Here is a 15,146-nt window from a genome sequence, read left to right on the forward strand (position 1 = left end):
TATTATCGTATGTAAAATATGAGCAAACTTACTAGAAACACAAGAACTTTTTTTATGCAGGTAAGATACACACTGAGGATGGGCCAAAGGGTTTCTACCTCCAGGAACCCCAAGGTGGAGGATGAACCGATGTACTGCTTACCTGTACTCCGACAGGAAAACTTGGTTTTGTGATCACACAGTCGTAATGTCCCATTGCAGCCTTTTTCATCACTACCATCTTCACAATCTTTTTCCCCATCACAGCGCCACAGATCAGGAATGCAGTTTCCATCGGGATGGCACTGAAATTCATTCCCGTTACAACCAGCAGGAGAACGAATCTCTTAAATTGAAATGAGGGAGGGAGAGGCAGAGGGGGAAAGATAGGAGAGAAATTATTATTTTACTTGATGATTTTTTCACCTTTTTTTCTTTTCAGGCATTAGTATGCTGCCAGAGAGAATGTGTTTTCACTTTAGTTGTTTAATAGCTGTAATACTCTCGTTAATGATTAGAGGAAATGATGTTTCTTGCCTCCCACAGAATTCCTGAAAGTGCCACATACATTAGGAAAAAGGAAGATATGTAGCTATTCTGTTGTGATTTGTATTAGAACCTCAAGAATGAGATCTTTAAAGGGCTTTTTGCTGTGGCATATGTGAGATTTCACACTCTACACTAAATATCAAGTCTCTGGTTGGTCTTTTGACATTTCTTTAGACAACTTCTTTCAGACTAGTAAAGGGTAAGTAACCAAAAAATCATAAGTACTTTCTGATTAACAATATCTTTGAAGAATAATGCCCAAATTTTGAAAACAAACAAAAAAGCTCCAGATAATAAGCAAATTCTTTAGGACATAAGATTTCAATTCTAGAATGAGAACAGTCACACATAAGAATTTGAGGTGCTATGAATTCAAGTTCAACTTATCAATTAATAACTCATACAGTTCTCAGATAATAGTATTCTTCAAAACCTGTTGACTAAAAATATAGATTAAATTCTACAGGTTAAATTCTTGCATAAGCAAGAATAAGGAAACATCAGTGTTGGGGATATGGATGCTTTACAGTATAACAATTGAATATGGCTATCATTAGCAGTATTTTAAATTGTTATTAATATCTAATATTACAAAATATCATATTAACCAGTATCTCCAAATTCTGTTGTAAAATAGATTTTAGTATGTATTTTTCTGAATCTAATTTTTTTAAAGATTTTATTTATTTGACAGAGAGAGACAGCGAGAGAGGGAACACAAGCAGGGGGAGTGGGAGAGGAAGAAGTAGACTTCTCGCGGAGCAGGGAGCCTGATGAGGGGCTCGATCCCAGGACCCTGGGATCATGACCTGAGCCGAAGGCAGACGCTTAACAACTGAACCACCCAGGTGCCCTCTAAATCAAATTTTTAATGTAATAAACTTGTTGCATATTTCCTACAGCTATATTCAGCAATTTATCTACATTGCCTCTAAATAGCAATTAATCTATATCATTATGATAAATTTAAAACAGTTTTAGGTGAGTTACCCATTACTTAAAGCTGGTTTGGTAGAAATCATGTGGTTATGAGTTACAATTAAATTCACTTGAGGTCAAAGCTAACAATATCATTTATATCACCAATGCAGTTACTTAATCTTTTTAGACCTCTATGTGTTTACCTAGAGAGTAAAGAGTCTACAGGGTTGTTGTGAGGAAATAAATTGGATATCTGTAAATAATTATTTTAGCTACAAAATTTTGTTATTTTTGCTGTTATTTTCTATAATATAAATATTCATTTTCTGAATTTTTCTCAATTTAAAGACTTTCAAAAACTATAATATGTCAGGTGATACAATATTATAAAGATGCACAAAATAGACTTACCTCTACTCCTTAAGTATTTCTAAAGCAGCAACAACAGCAAAAATATATATAAAATGAGCCCCACTGTAGCAGGAATAAAGTTGTTTTGGTAGAACATAGCTATTCCAATTCACAGAAAATCTATAGGACTAAGTTTTAAAAGTAACCACTACAAAGAACACTTCTACTCATCCCACTCAACTTATAGAGATGGCATTGAGTTTAGGATGGCTTTGAAGTCCCTTCCAAGAAGAGACTTTTTCTACTTTCCTAGTCATGCAAATCATTCTGACTTTGGGTATATAGAGTGTTCATGATTAAACAAAATGTCTGCGGGATGCCTGGCTGACTCAGTCGGTTAAGCGTCTGCCTTCAGCCCAGGTCATGATTCCAGGGTCGTGGGATGGAGTCCCATATCCGGCTCCCTGCTCAGTGGGGAGCCTGCTTCTCTCTCTGCTGCTCCCCCTGCCTGTGCTCTCTCTCTCTCTCTCTGATATATAAAATCTAAAATAAACCTAAAATAAAATCTATAAATCTAAAATAAATACATAAATACATAAATAAATAAATAAAATGTTTGCTTCCACTCACAAAATCAACAAAGACGGTAGAGTCTGTGCACATTCAGGAGATATATATGGAATGTGATACAGCAAACTCCCACCATCGTTAATTTGTTATCTGCGGAGTGTACTATTTAGCAGTATGGCCTAACTACTATAGTGGTAAAGAATGCTGGGACAGGTCTCATAAACAAGATATGGTGAAGTCTTCAAACCTGGAGTCTTTTTAAAGGTAATTTGAGAATTCTACGTGATTTCAATATGCAGGAAGAGCAAAGGAGACAAATCAAATGGAGTTCCGAGACCTAGTCAGCTCTTAAAGTGATTCCATGGTGAGGAGGTGAACTGTCATGCAGCAGTGAAATGGCCTTTGGTTCTTTTACTGACTACTTCAACTTCCTTGAAAACAAAATACAAACTTTGGCTCAGCTGAATTTTAAAACCTGTAGTATGAGCTCAGCCAATAATGCATAAAGGCTCTATTTCAGGTAATTGTCACTCAGTGATTCCAAATACTTAATAATGGAAGGTATAGTCTATTGACTTTTCTGCATTCTGTAAAATAAGAGTTGAAGACTGGCAGCTCGTATATTGAATTTGTCCCTCAGCATGCTTAATTTGGCAAACATACTATTGACCTCTTAAAAATCTGAAGATTTCCTATAAAAATATCTAGATTTTCCAGTTCCTTGAAAAGTAAGATGCTTGGGCTAGCATCCTTGCAAGGTAACAACTGCTACCCGCTTTATATGGGGCATTATAATACATTATATATATTAACATATACGTTATGTTCTATAACATATGCAACAATATATTAATATATATTTTATGTTATATTAATATATATTATATGTATTAACAGCTTCCTATTATAATGAAGAGATGAAGATACTCATTTTTATTGTATTTTCCCTAGTTGATTTTTTTCCTTGGTGGAAGTGGACAGTCGGGCAACTGCAAACTACATTTTCTTTTGTTTCTGAATCTACTTCTGAAAAGCTGCAGAGAAAATTTGGTTTCACTCTTGCTTCAATATTAGTACTAATTTTATTCTCTTCTGCAAATTAGTATTCCTTCTTTATAAGTCCATCTTATGGATAGTCATGAATAATCCTGAAATTCATCATGCTTCTTTCTTTGCAATAGCCTCTTATAATTTAGAGCCAAATTTATGAATCATTTTTCATATATGAATTTATTTGGAACAATCTCACTCTCAGATTTATTTACATTGCTAAATCTTTTTCTGCTTCTTTAAAAAAGTCCTGGGTGCCTGGGTGGCTCAGTCGTTAAGCGTCTGCCTTCGGCTCAGGTCATGATCCCAGGGTCCTGGGATCGAGCCCCGCATCGGGCTCCCTGCTCCGCGGGAAGCCTGCTTCTCTCTCTCCCACTCCCCCGGCTTGTGTTCCCTCTCTCGCTGTGTCTCTCTCTGTCAAATAAATAAAATTAAAAAAAAAAAAGTCCTTCCTCTTTATAATATTTTATCTTTCCAGGTAATCATTTTGATTATTTCTGGAAATAATTAGCATGCTAAGTAAATAAAGAAACAGGATAGTGATACGTAAGGAAATTTTGAGAAGAAATACATTACATTTAAAAGTACCTAATTGAAGAAACACGATATTAGCTTAAATAAAATTAAATGGTATATACCAAATTCTATACTATATTTCTATTCCTCTTCCCATCCTTTATTTCTTCAGGTACTATGTTGCCTCAAGAATGTCAATAATAATGAAAGGAATTCTATGTTTAACTAATTATTGTAAAAGTCATGCTTTGACTCTTTTAAACATATTTTGGATTTGGTTTCAAAGATCTAGTTCTTTAAAGTGGTGTTAAATCATTAACTCAATGACCTAATGGGAAATTCTCAAGAAGATTTATATAAACCAAGAAATCTAGATAGATCAACCTGATTCAAAAAAGAGACTTGCAAAAGGTAAACTGCTGCTTGAGGAGAAGCAGTATGATGTGATCCAGCAGTGTGGCAACTTTACATATAGAACCCGAGCCTCTTAGCTCAATGTTATTTACCTCTGGAAATAAGCTAGATAATATTCTTTTTTTTTTAAGATTTTTAAAATTTATTTATTGAGAGAGATAGTGATAGAGAGAGAGCATGAGGAGGGGAGGGTCAGAGGGAGAAGCAGACTCCCCGCCGAGCAGGGAGCCCGATGCTGGACTCGATCCAGGGACTCCAGGATCATGACCTGAGCCGAAGGCAGTCGCTCAACCAACTGAGCCACCCAGGCGCCCCAATAAGCCATTTTCTAGAGAAATATGTTACCAAACTGACTTGAAAAGAAATAGAAAATCTGAACAGATCTATAATCTATAATAAAAACTGAGTGGTAAAATTATGCCCTCTAATCAAGTATAGGAGAGAAAAAAAACCCAGAAATAATGAGATAATTGCAGAAATTGAGAGGTTTTTTTTTAAGATTTTTATTTATTTATTTGAGACAGAGAGAATGAGAGACAGAGAGCATGAGAGGGGGAGGGTCAGAGGGAGAAGCAGACTCCCCGCCGAGCAGGGAGCCCGATGCGGGACTCGATCCCGGGACTCCAGGATCATGACCTGAGCTGAAGGCAGTCCCTTAACCAACTGAGCCACCCAGGCGCCCCAATAAGCTAGATAAATAAGCTGTGGTTACACAGACAAGGTGGCATCGATGAAAGGGAGAGTATGCTGCTATTGTCTGAGGTTTTTTGTTTTTTGTTTTTTTTTTAAATTCAATTTGCATTTTCTTTGCTTCGCTTGGTATTGTTTGGTTTGTCTATTTGTACTTCATAAGTGAATCTACTCATCTGTTTTCTTATTCTAAATAAACATTTATCTTATGAATCTAAATACAAATGTGATATTTCCCTGAAGCTTTTCTTCTTCCTAAACTACTCGTGTCTAAACTTCTATGGGTGGTTATACTATTTATTAATTGACACCACACACAACCAGATCATAATAAGTTTAAAATGACAGTATAGAGAAGGAAATACAGTAACACCATTATAAATATTCAAATCTAAGTGATGAAACAATTCTCCTTTTAATAATGTTTACATACATGTCACTAATGTAACCCTCCTGATCCTAGTTATATTATTCCCCCAAACTTGGATTCCCTTCATCTATTAATGTCCATAATTTTCTTTAAGACTCAATTAAAAAAACAATTATATAGGACCGGGGCTCTTATTCTGGTGTCTGCAGATTTAGGAAATTCATGGATAAGCTTTAGAGATTTATAAGCTCTCAGATTTTACATGATGCTTTACGTTGTTATACATCTTTTCCCCTGTGGAAGGGACTCAGAGCATTTTTTGACTCACAGAGGACTCTAAGGAGAATGCCAAGACCAATTTCACACTTTCCTGTTTTTATTTTTAATTCCCATTCCATACACCTTGCATGTAAACAGTAGTTTATAAGGCATTTGATTTTGCTTATGCTTCAAATTCATCATACTAGAATGGATTAAAACCCAGTGAAAAAAGATCACTCATCTGTTCCTTTTGATTAAAAATAAGCAAAACTGCTTATTGAGAGCACCCCACTTCACAGAAACAAAACCCACAAATCAATATGTCTGTATTTATACAGATGATAAGCAGCAGAGGTGATATTTGAGCCTACATAATTAAACTTAGAGCCTGCTTTCTTTACCACTGTACCATTTCTACCTTTTTGCAAGTCTTTTCTCATGTAGAGCTTAAGAATGAAAAACAAAAAAGAATCAGCTCATATAATAATCATGAAGTAACAATAAACTCGTTTACATTTTGTGTTTCAAATACTGTTGTTCAATCTATTTCATTTCGAATAAAGTGCAATATTTATTTTATTCTGTTGCAAAGTCATGGTAAAATTTGGTCTTTTATGAAAATGAGAGAGCACCATGGATTCTTGTAACAGAGGAAAAGAAAAGAGTTCTTTTCATGATTAAGAGTCAGGCAGGGGCTGGGGGAGAAGTAGAATGGGACAAAAGATAATCTGAACAAAGTTAGCAGCATTCATAAAATTCTATGTAGAGTGTGATGGAGAAGGGGAGAAAGAGAAAACTAGACAGGTGGGCAAGGCCTGGACCTTGAATGACCCTGTGTGCTTTGCTAAATGGTTTGGATTGAAGCCTGAAGGTTACTGGGAATCACAGAAAGACCTTCCACTAGATTCTGATAATGCTCAGATACACAGTATTTATAGATCACTTGGGTAGCATTTAGACAATAAATAGAGAAAAGATTCTAAGATGTTTTAAATTTACAAGGATATATATATATACATACGTGTATGTATATATATATATATATATATGCTTCTATTTCATTAGCTCAAACACTCAAAGTTTATACTAAAGTCAAGTAGACTATCTCACACACACACACACACACACACATTTTTATATTCCTTCCCTTTCCATGTCTCATCCAATTCCCTCACATAAATTAAAAATACCCCAAACCTATTTTTCAATGTCTGTTAGGTTTGGGTGTGTGTTGATGTTTAGAAACATGCTGTCCTCTGCCAGAAAATACAGAAAAAAAAAAAAAAAATTGTGGAGTTTTATTTCCTCCTAACTTCTAGCCAAATGAAATCTGCTTCTGTTAACAGTTGTTGATTTTCCCCTGGATGGAGAGCTGCATTCCTCCGAGGAGCCTGTGATGACCATTCCAACCTGAGTTCCAGGCCTGTGTGTTTCCCCAGAGCCCCAGTTGCTTAAGCTTTAGGGCTTGGCGCACAATCTATCTTCGTAATATGGCTTGTCCCAGTGGAGTGTTAAAATGATGACTATCTTTATATGTATATGCTCATGCTGCTTTACTGTTATGTTTTCATGTTGCTGATGCTGGTTATATTTTTAACTAATGCAATTTTATTGTATTTTTGCCCCGAAGCTATTTAAACCAAGCATACAATTTGGGGAATCTAATAAATAAATAAATGCAGAGCCCTGAAGGAAATGTGGCAACCAATGGTGGGATTTATCCCAATATTTAAATGAATTCACTGTGACTAAATACTTGCAGTTAAAAGACTAGCAACTGTACAGAGACATAAAGGAATTTTTCCTCCGAAAATTAAAAAAAAAAATGAAAAGCAGGATTGAAAAAATATACCATACCTTTTTTTTTTTCTTTTTTTTAGTCAGAATACATTTTTTGGTTTATAAGAAATGTTAAAGCCCCTCTGAGAAAATAACTAATAATGGTGTTGCAAATATAATGAATTATTTAAATTGTGAGACCAATCTGGGTAGAAAAAAATGACTTTTTTATTGTTTTAATGGAGTTTATACATTAACTTGTCATTCACTGTAAAATGCTTTGAAAAGTAAAAAGCACTATGCATTGCATGTGCATACAGCTTCCTGCATTACCTATAATCACCATGTGTCAGTCCCTGCTCTTTCCTAGCTTGAATCACTATGCATTAATAATTCCTGTACCTAAGGCAGCTGTTTGCTCCAGATACCTAGATATTCTTCACTTGCCTGGAACCACTGAAAATCGGTTTGGCAGTATGTCAACAGTTTCATTTCATTTTCGAACAGAGTGTGGACCTAACCTTGGCCTTTCTGCCTCAAGAGACCCTTAACATCCCATTAGGAGGTTAGGCTATCCTTTGTTTATATAGATCCTTAGGGGAGGGGTGCGTGTTAAAACCTGCCTCCCAGCCTGTGTAGAGCCTGTGTTGGGGTTGATGAGATGCACTGTTCTGCTCTTCTCCATGTTACATGGGACGGATTCCCCAGGGGCTGTGGCCTGTGTGATGGCATTATAATCTCTGCTGTGAACTAATAATGAAGTCAAGCCCAGAGCCTCCCTCTTCAATTTGTCCTCATCCCAGTGGACCTTGATGATGGCCTGCCTGTCATCTAGGTTATAGATGTTACCATTTGGTTATTAACCTGACCGCCCCTCACTCCCTTCCACCCCAACATACAGGGCATGGTTTTTGTGTTCTACTTTCAATTCTACAAACTCTTTTTACCCTTGCATGTAGCCCTCACTGGAGATTATCCTGACAAGAAAGTGGATGGAACTATCAAAACCATTTATTAGGACATGGGATTTAATGGGAACTTTAATAATAAATAAGAGACCATATTTCAAATCTTTAATGTTTACTGTCTGGTTCAGTTAGAAAAGTGGAAGTAAAAGAGAAGAAAAAAAAAAAGAAAAGTTGAAGAGAAGGAAATGGGAAAGAATGTGTGGATACCTAAACACAAATTCAATTATTGTAATACTAAAATGATTTGAGTGTTGAAAACGCATAGACATATAGACACAAAAAATATATTGAAGCAGAATTTCAATTCATGACACTAAATATCCCCCAGTAAGGTAAAATATAGAAGCAAAATCTATGTAAAGCAAATAAAACATTGTTTTTAGTTCATTAAAATTAAGTTTTGGGGTGCCCAGGTGGCTCAGTCAGTTAAGCATCTGACTAGATTTTGGCTCAGGTCATGCATGATCTCGGGGTTGTGAGATCCAGCCCCTGCATTGGGCTCCGCACTGGACGCCTGCTTAGGATTCACTCTCTCCCTTTCCCTCTGCCCCTCCCCACCCTTCCCTCTCTCTAAAATAATAATAATTAAATTAAATTAAATTAAGTTTTGATATTTGGAACTCTACCATGAGCATTCCATTTAGAATTTAACATATCATGGGAATGATGAACTTCTACATTATCTAAATATTAGTGTACAGAATGTATCAGTCTGTTGAATTGGCTGTGTAATTGAGAAATCTGTTTTTCCATTTACTGTTCAAATTAGCCAATCACCTTAATAGCTATGTTAGATACCAACTATTAACTAAAACAGGTGGCAATACAGATATTTTACATTTGGAATTTACCTCTTGGCTTAGCAATATGCTTAGCTCACAACAGGCATCAAATATTTACTGGAACAAAATTTTAAATATCACGTTATTTAATTTGATATTTTAAAATAATGTGGAATATTCCTATGTAGAAAGAATGTGTATAGCATATATGTATACACACACACACACACATAAGGCATACGTTTGAGGAAAGGCCAGAGAATATTATTTAGAAATTATTAATGGCTTATCTTTTCTTTTTTTGGCCTTGTTTTCCTGCCCATTATTTTTTGCCTTTGTCTTTTAAGATTGATTCTATGAAATAGGCATAAAGGATTATTTAAGATTATAGTTCCTTTAGAGTGTGTCTCTACTTGTGTTTTAAATAATGGGTCAGCAAGCTATGACCTGTGGACCAATTTTGGTCCACTACCTATTGTCATAAATAAAGTTTTATTGAGACACAGCCATAATCATTTGTAGACATATACTCTATGGCTTCTTTTGTTCCAGAACAGTGGAGTTAGGTAGTTGCAATAGGCAAAATCTAAAATATTTACTATCCGACCTTTTACAGAAAATATTTGCCAACTCCTGTTCTAAAATGGGGTAAATTCTGGTTATGATTCATAGAAAATACCATTAAAGTGCATACATATCAACAATAACAACATGCTGTGCTGAAAGATTCTGATACCAGTGAATATTCTGTTCCAGGAAGGTCATGGCAATTTAAGTGGATGCTCTTATGCACCAGAGTTATTTGTGGAAAGGTTTTAGATGCAAATAATGACAATTCATTTTCCTTGGGAGGCCCATGTGTACACAAATACCATCCTAAAACCAAAATAAATTTCCTAACAAAAAGTGAATAAATCTGGTCATTACATTGCAGGAATACAATATCTAAGTACAAATTCAGTTGATGCCTCACATAAATAAAGGAACAAAGGCTGACAGTTCAAATAGGTTCTGAAAGAATCTAACTACCGACTATTTATACAGGAAAAAGGCAAAGTTCTATCCTATTGCTTATTTCTTCACTCTCACAAGAGCATGGCCCTACTCAATTACTGAGAGGTGAATTAATTATTTTGTAGATCATCCATGCCCCTTGTCTCTTTTCTTTTTTGTTTGTTTGTTTGTTTGTTTGTTTTAATTTGTCTATTTTCTGCTGAATGCCTGAAGTCCTACCATTTCACTGATCATTACCCACAATGGGAGAATAAGGAAGCAGAATTTAAGACTGTGGAAATTAATTCACTCTTGCCCTTATTTTTTGGCTCTATTAAAAGAAGAGGAAACAGGCTGAGGTTCTTCATTAAAATTAAGTCTTTTTGTTACCTATTGACTTTTGTTATTAATTATATCTTTTAAAAAACAAGAGATGTTCTTCTGCTTAGTGTCAAGATGCATAATTATTGTCAATACAAGAGCTAAATTTATCTAATAAGTGTAGATCTGTTATATTCTGTATAGTTAAGATGAAGATAATTGACTTCTTTCTTCCTATTTTTATGAACCTTTTTAATATTTTATTTTTAAAATTATACTTATCTGATTCCCTTTAATTGTCCTGATAATCACAGATAATGCTAGAAACATTATGGATTCTCAAAACAGGCTTTGTTATTAATTGATTCAAAAGCCTTGAGTCTTCTTTGCTCTTGATGTAAAAGTTGTTTGCAGTATTGAGGTTAAAATGACCTTTAAAAAGCTATTTTGTCCGGGAAAACAAAAAGAGGTTTCCTATGGATAAAATCCATTCATAATTAACATTGTTTTGATATCTCAGTGTTAACATTTCCTGAGGAAAATAAATCAATCTGCGAGAAAATGAAGTTAAGCCAGACAATTGGTATCTCATTGAAAGTGGATATTATACCTCTCTAAAAGTAGATGAAGTTTAAATTTGCTTTTACTTGTATTTTATCAGAAAACAATCCATGTTTTCATTAAAGGAGGATAATTAAAAGTCACTAGAAGAGAAGATCATATGATTTTGCTGACTACATAATTTGCTAATTTCTTCAAATTCAAAGACAATATTTTATTCTCAATAAAATTCAGTGAGACATAGCAGCAGTTATTTTGATTGTGTGCTTTAGTAAAAATTAATTGAAAGCACCTTCAGAATATTTTCATAAAAGAAAAACAAAACAGATGATTGAGTCTGATTGTGTATAGTATTTATTGGTATCTTGTTTCCTATGTTGTTAGGATTAAACTGTGCTGCTAAAAACGTGATGGGTTCAGCTGAGATGGGATAGGATATAGACCAGAAGTCAAGAGATAGTGGTTTTAATTTCCATTCTCTCCATGCTTCAATGTGTAACCTAAGTCTTCGGCCACAAATCGAGTTTTGATAACTGCACTCCTCCGGGTGCATTCAATGTCCTTAGGTAGGATATTATCCCTTTTTGGTTGGCCTTACAGTCTGATTTTCCTGGATTTTCCACAAAGAATTTAGCATAATCATTTATATCCAAAACCTCTGGGGCACCTGGGTGGCTCAGCTGGTTAAGCGTCTGTCTTCAGTTCAGGTCATGTTCTCAGGGTCCTGGGATTGAGGCCCACATTGGGCTCCCTGAACAGTGGGGAGCCAGCTTTTCCCTCTCCCTCTGCCCCTGCTTGTGTTCCCTCTCTCGCTGTGCCTCTCTCTATCAAATAAATAAATGAAATCTTAAAAAAAAAAAAAATCCAAAACCTCTCCTGAAAATGTCTTCCTGGCTAAAAGTTTTCAGTCTCAAATCTCTAACACAGAACATGATCAATTCCTTTTAGGAAGCAGCATGTTTTTGTTACTGTTATATACTCATAAGGATGATTTTATCTAAATGAGCCCTTTTTCTCATCTGCCTGATAAAATAACTGAACTGAATGATCTTTCATTTTCTCCCAGCTTTCTAAATTTTCTAAGTCTATGAGGTGAAACTTTTATGGCAGACTAAGATTCTTTGGGTGACTGAAGAAATTGTCTTTGTGGGAATGTCCACAGCTATTGTAATGACGAAGTTTCAGAACCTACTTTATCAAGGAGAGTTGTGGGAGTGAGAGAACAGAAACAAACAAACCAAAAAAAGAGACAGGCAGATTTACTGCGGTTATTTAATATAATGTTTCAGGTTCCTTCTAGTGCTCTTTGGGAAATTTCATTACAATGACCTGTAATAAGTAGAAAGTTCTTTTTTTTCTCTTAAAGAAAAATGAGAATGCAATGGAGAAAAACATAGTAATTATTTGGAGATCATATAAATGTTATGCATAAAGAGTTAGAAAAAAAAGGGAAGGGGTGAATTATATTCCATCATTACACAAGCAGGGAGCTCGATGGAAGAATAAAGAACAGAAAATCTTTGCTTGAAACTCCAGCTGTGTAATCCTAGGCAAGTATTTTAACCTCTCTGAGTAATCCTTATTGTTAGGACTAAATGGAATAACAAATGTCAAATACCTGGCAACTAGTGGGTGGCCAACATATGCTAACTCCTCCTCCCAACACTGAATTATTACTAATGGGATCTTCTCACTCACTTACTGTTAAATAACAGATACTAGAAAAATTAAACTCTTCCTATCTTTCTGGAAAGTACTATCTATTGGACAGAGAGGATGTAAACAAAAATAAATAAACACTAATACAAGATAAGGGAGATGTCCTATCTATTTTATTTTATTGAATCCTGGACTGAAAGTGCAAATATTTATTGGATAAATGAAAGTGATTACACTTTATTAAGGAGATGTACGTGAACAGATCAGTATGCCTAGTCTTAAACATCATCATGAAAATAAACTCCAGGATCTGGGGATAAGGCAAAGAAACAGAAAAGAAAGTTACTAGTAACACAAAATGAATAAGGGTTGAATTCTGAGGGTCTAATCAAATTTTGTGGTCAAGAAATAAACTCTTTCACTCAATAATTATTTACTGAGCATTAACTGTGTATCAGATATCGTACTTGACTATGAAACTACAAAGACAAAATTATTCTAGCTTCCTTCTTATATCTGTCAACAGGGAAGTAGTAAGGCAAATGAATGAATGAAGGAATAAATGAATGAATGAGGACAGAGCCCCCCAAAAAGTGAAAGTTTCCAAAGCAGAAACAGAGCTAAGCAGTTAAAGCAGAAGAATATGACCATGTGTAGGAATACATATTAATAATGTTATACACTTAACTGCCTAATGGATTTGGGAACTTGTTAAAGATTATTCATAATAAATCAAAATTGAAGGTCAATACATACTTAATTTCAAATTTGCATTTAATTTGCATTTGTGATGTAAATAAAAGATCACATATGTTCTATCACCCAGCTCATGTGCCTAGTGCACCTGGCAGTAAATATTCCCTTTGTAGACAGCCAAACAGAAGGCATTAAAGGACAGTGACCATAAATCAGGATCAGATGACCCTTCAAAGTAAAGAAAAATCCAAATATTTGAGGGATATTTCAGTTGCATTTAGGCGAAATTGCAAAATTTAGGCAAAATCAATTCTAGAGAAGCCTGTTCTATTATCCCATCAGGTCTGTGCTGAAATTATTGGGTATAAATTTTTACAACAATTTCTGAATGGAAATTGACCTAAAGAATAGCTGTCTAAAGATACTAAAAAAAAAATTTTATGTTTGCTTTAGAAATGCCTTATTCCTTGGGAAAATTTGGTTAAGACTATTCCCAAAAGAGTAGAAGAACGAAAGTATATATAATTCAAATGAATTAAACTGTCAACAATAAGATTAATTCTATATATTTTTTATTTTATAGATGCATATGTCCAGTCTCCTTTTTTCATTCTTTCTTCCTTTCTTTCTTCTTTTCTTCCTTTCTTTCTTCCTTCTTTCTTTCCTTCCCTCCTTTCTTCTTTCTTTCTTTCTTTCTTTCTTTCTTTCTTTCTTTCTTTCTTTCTTTCTTTCTTTCTTTTCTCTTTCTTTCTCTTTCTTTCTTTTCCTTTCTTTCTTTTCCTTCTTTCTCTCTCTCTCTCTCTGTCTTATTTTTCCTTCTAGACAGAGAGTCTTTAACTCTCTGTCTAGAAAAGACTGAAATCTCATTTTAACTCCACTCTTCATGTCTTCACAGGTAAAACCATCTTTTTACAAAACTTTTTAATACTTAATAAATGACCAGGCCTAAGGCTCTAAAGGGAGGTCCCTCATACCAAATTGCTTGAGGGTCACTTATTTTTTCCATTTGTAAAAACTATTCACCCAGTAGCTCTACAAAAGACTCACTATAGAAATATGTGCCAACCAAAGTAGTCAGAACCAAAAAAGAAACCAGAGCTAAATTAATGATAAACAGGCAATGATGCAAAGGAAGGAATGATTGTGCTATGGATTGTCTTTCTATTCACCTCTTGCTTGTAGACTCTGTGTGTGCAGTGCTTTCTAAAGATACTGCGTCTTGTTTGCCTAGTAAGGGAGCTTGGAAGTGAGAGGAAAGACCATCACAACATTAAGGGGAAGGAGATGAATATAAATTTATCTAAAAGGGGACTAGCAATTAATAGTTTCTCCACATATTAGTCACACTAATGATGAAAAAAAATGATCATCACTATAGAAATTCTTTTTTGAAAGTGGTTTCATAGAGAATATGAATGAACTTAAATTCAGGAATTTTCTAAAAAGGGGATAATATATGGAATGTTCCATTTCCTGGTTTCTTCTGCTCCTTTACCATTAAAAGTTAACTCAAGAGTATTTTTGCCCTTTTGAAAACAATTTGAGTTGAGAGAAACTACACACATGCTCTTTTAACCCAGGCAATGTACAGCAAAGTGCTGAGCAATTATATGGTGGATTTGATCAGTTTTGACAGCCTGTCTTGAAACTTAAGCTAGAATCCCCTGCTCTTTCTTCCACAGCAGGTTTCGAGACTAAATTATATGACTAATTGCA

The 15,146-nt window shown here is 34.8% G+C and overlaps 1 protein-coding gene across 1 annotated transcript in view; it reads right to left on the reverse strand.

Annotated features, from left to right (window-relative positions):
- LRP1B (LDL receptor related protein 1B) overlaps window positions 1-15,146 on the reverse strand; it is a 1,839,752-nt gene that overhangs the window by 654,195 nt on the left and 1,170,411 nt on the right. Inside the window, exon 21 of the mRNA XM_045868938.3 lies at window positions 143-325. Within this exon, the coding sequence (XP_045724894.2) occupies window positions 143-325 (183 nt within the window). The remainder of the gene's footprint in view (window positions 1-142; window positions 326-15,146) is intronic.

This window comes from Mirounga angustirostris, unplaced genomic scaffold (genome assembly GCF_029215605.1).
Source record: "Mirounga angustirostris isolate CCGP_5_RB_7025 unplaced genomic scaffold, mMirAng1.0.hap1 SCAF_3, whole genome shotgun sequence".
Taxonomy (NCBI): Eukaryota; Metazoa; Chordata; class Mammalia; order Carnivora; family Phocidae; genus Mirounga; species Mirounga angustirostris.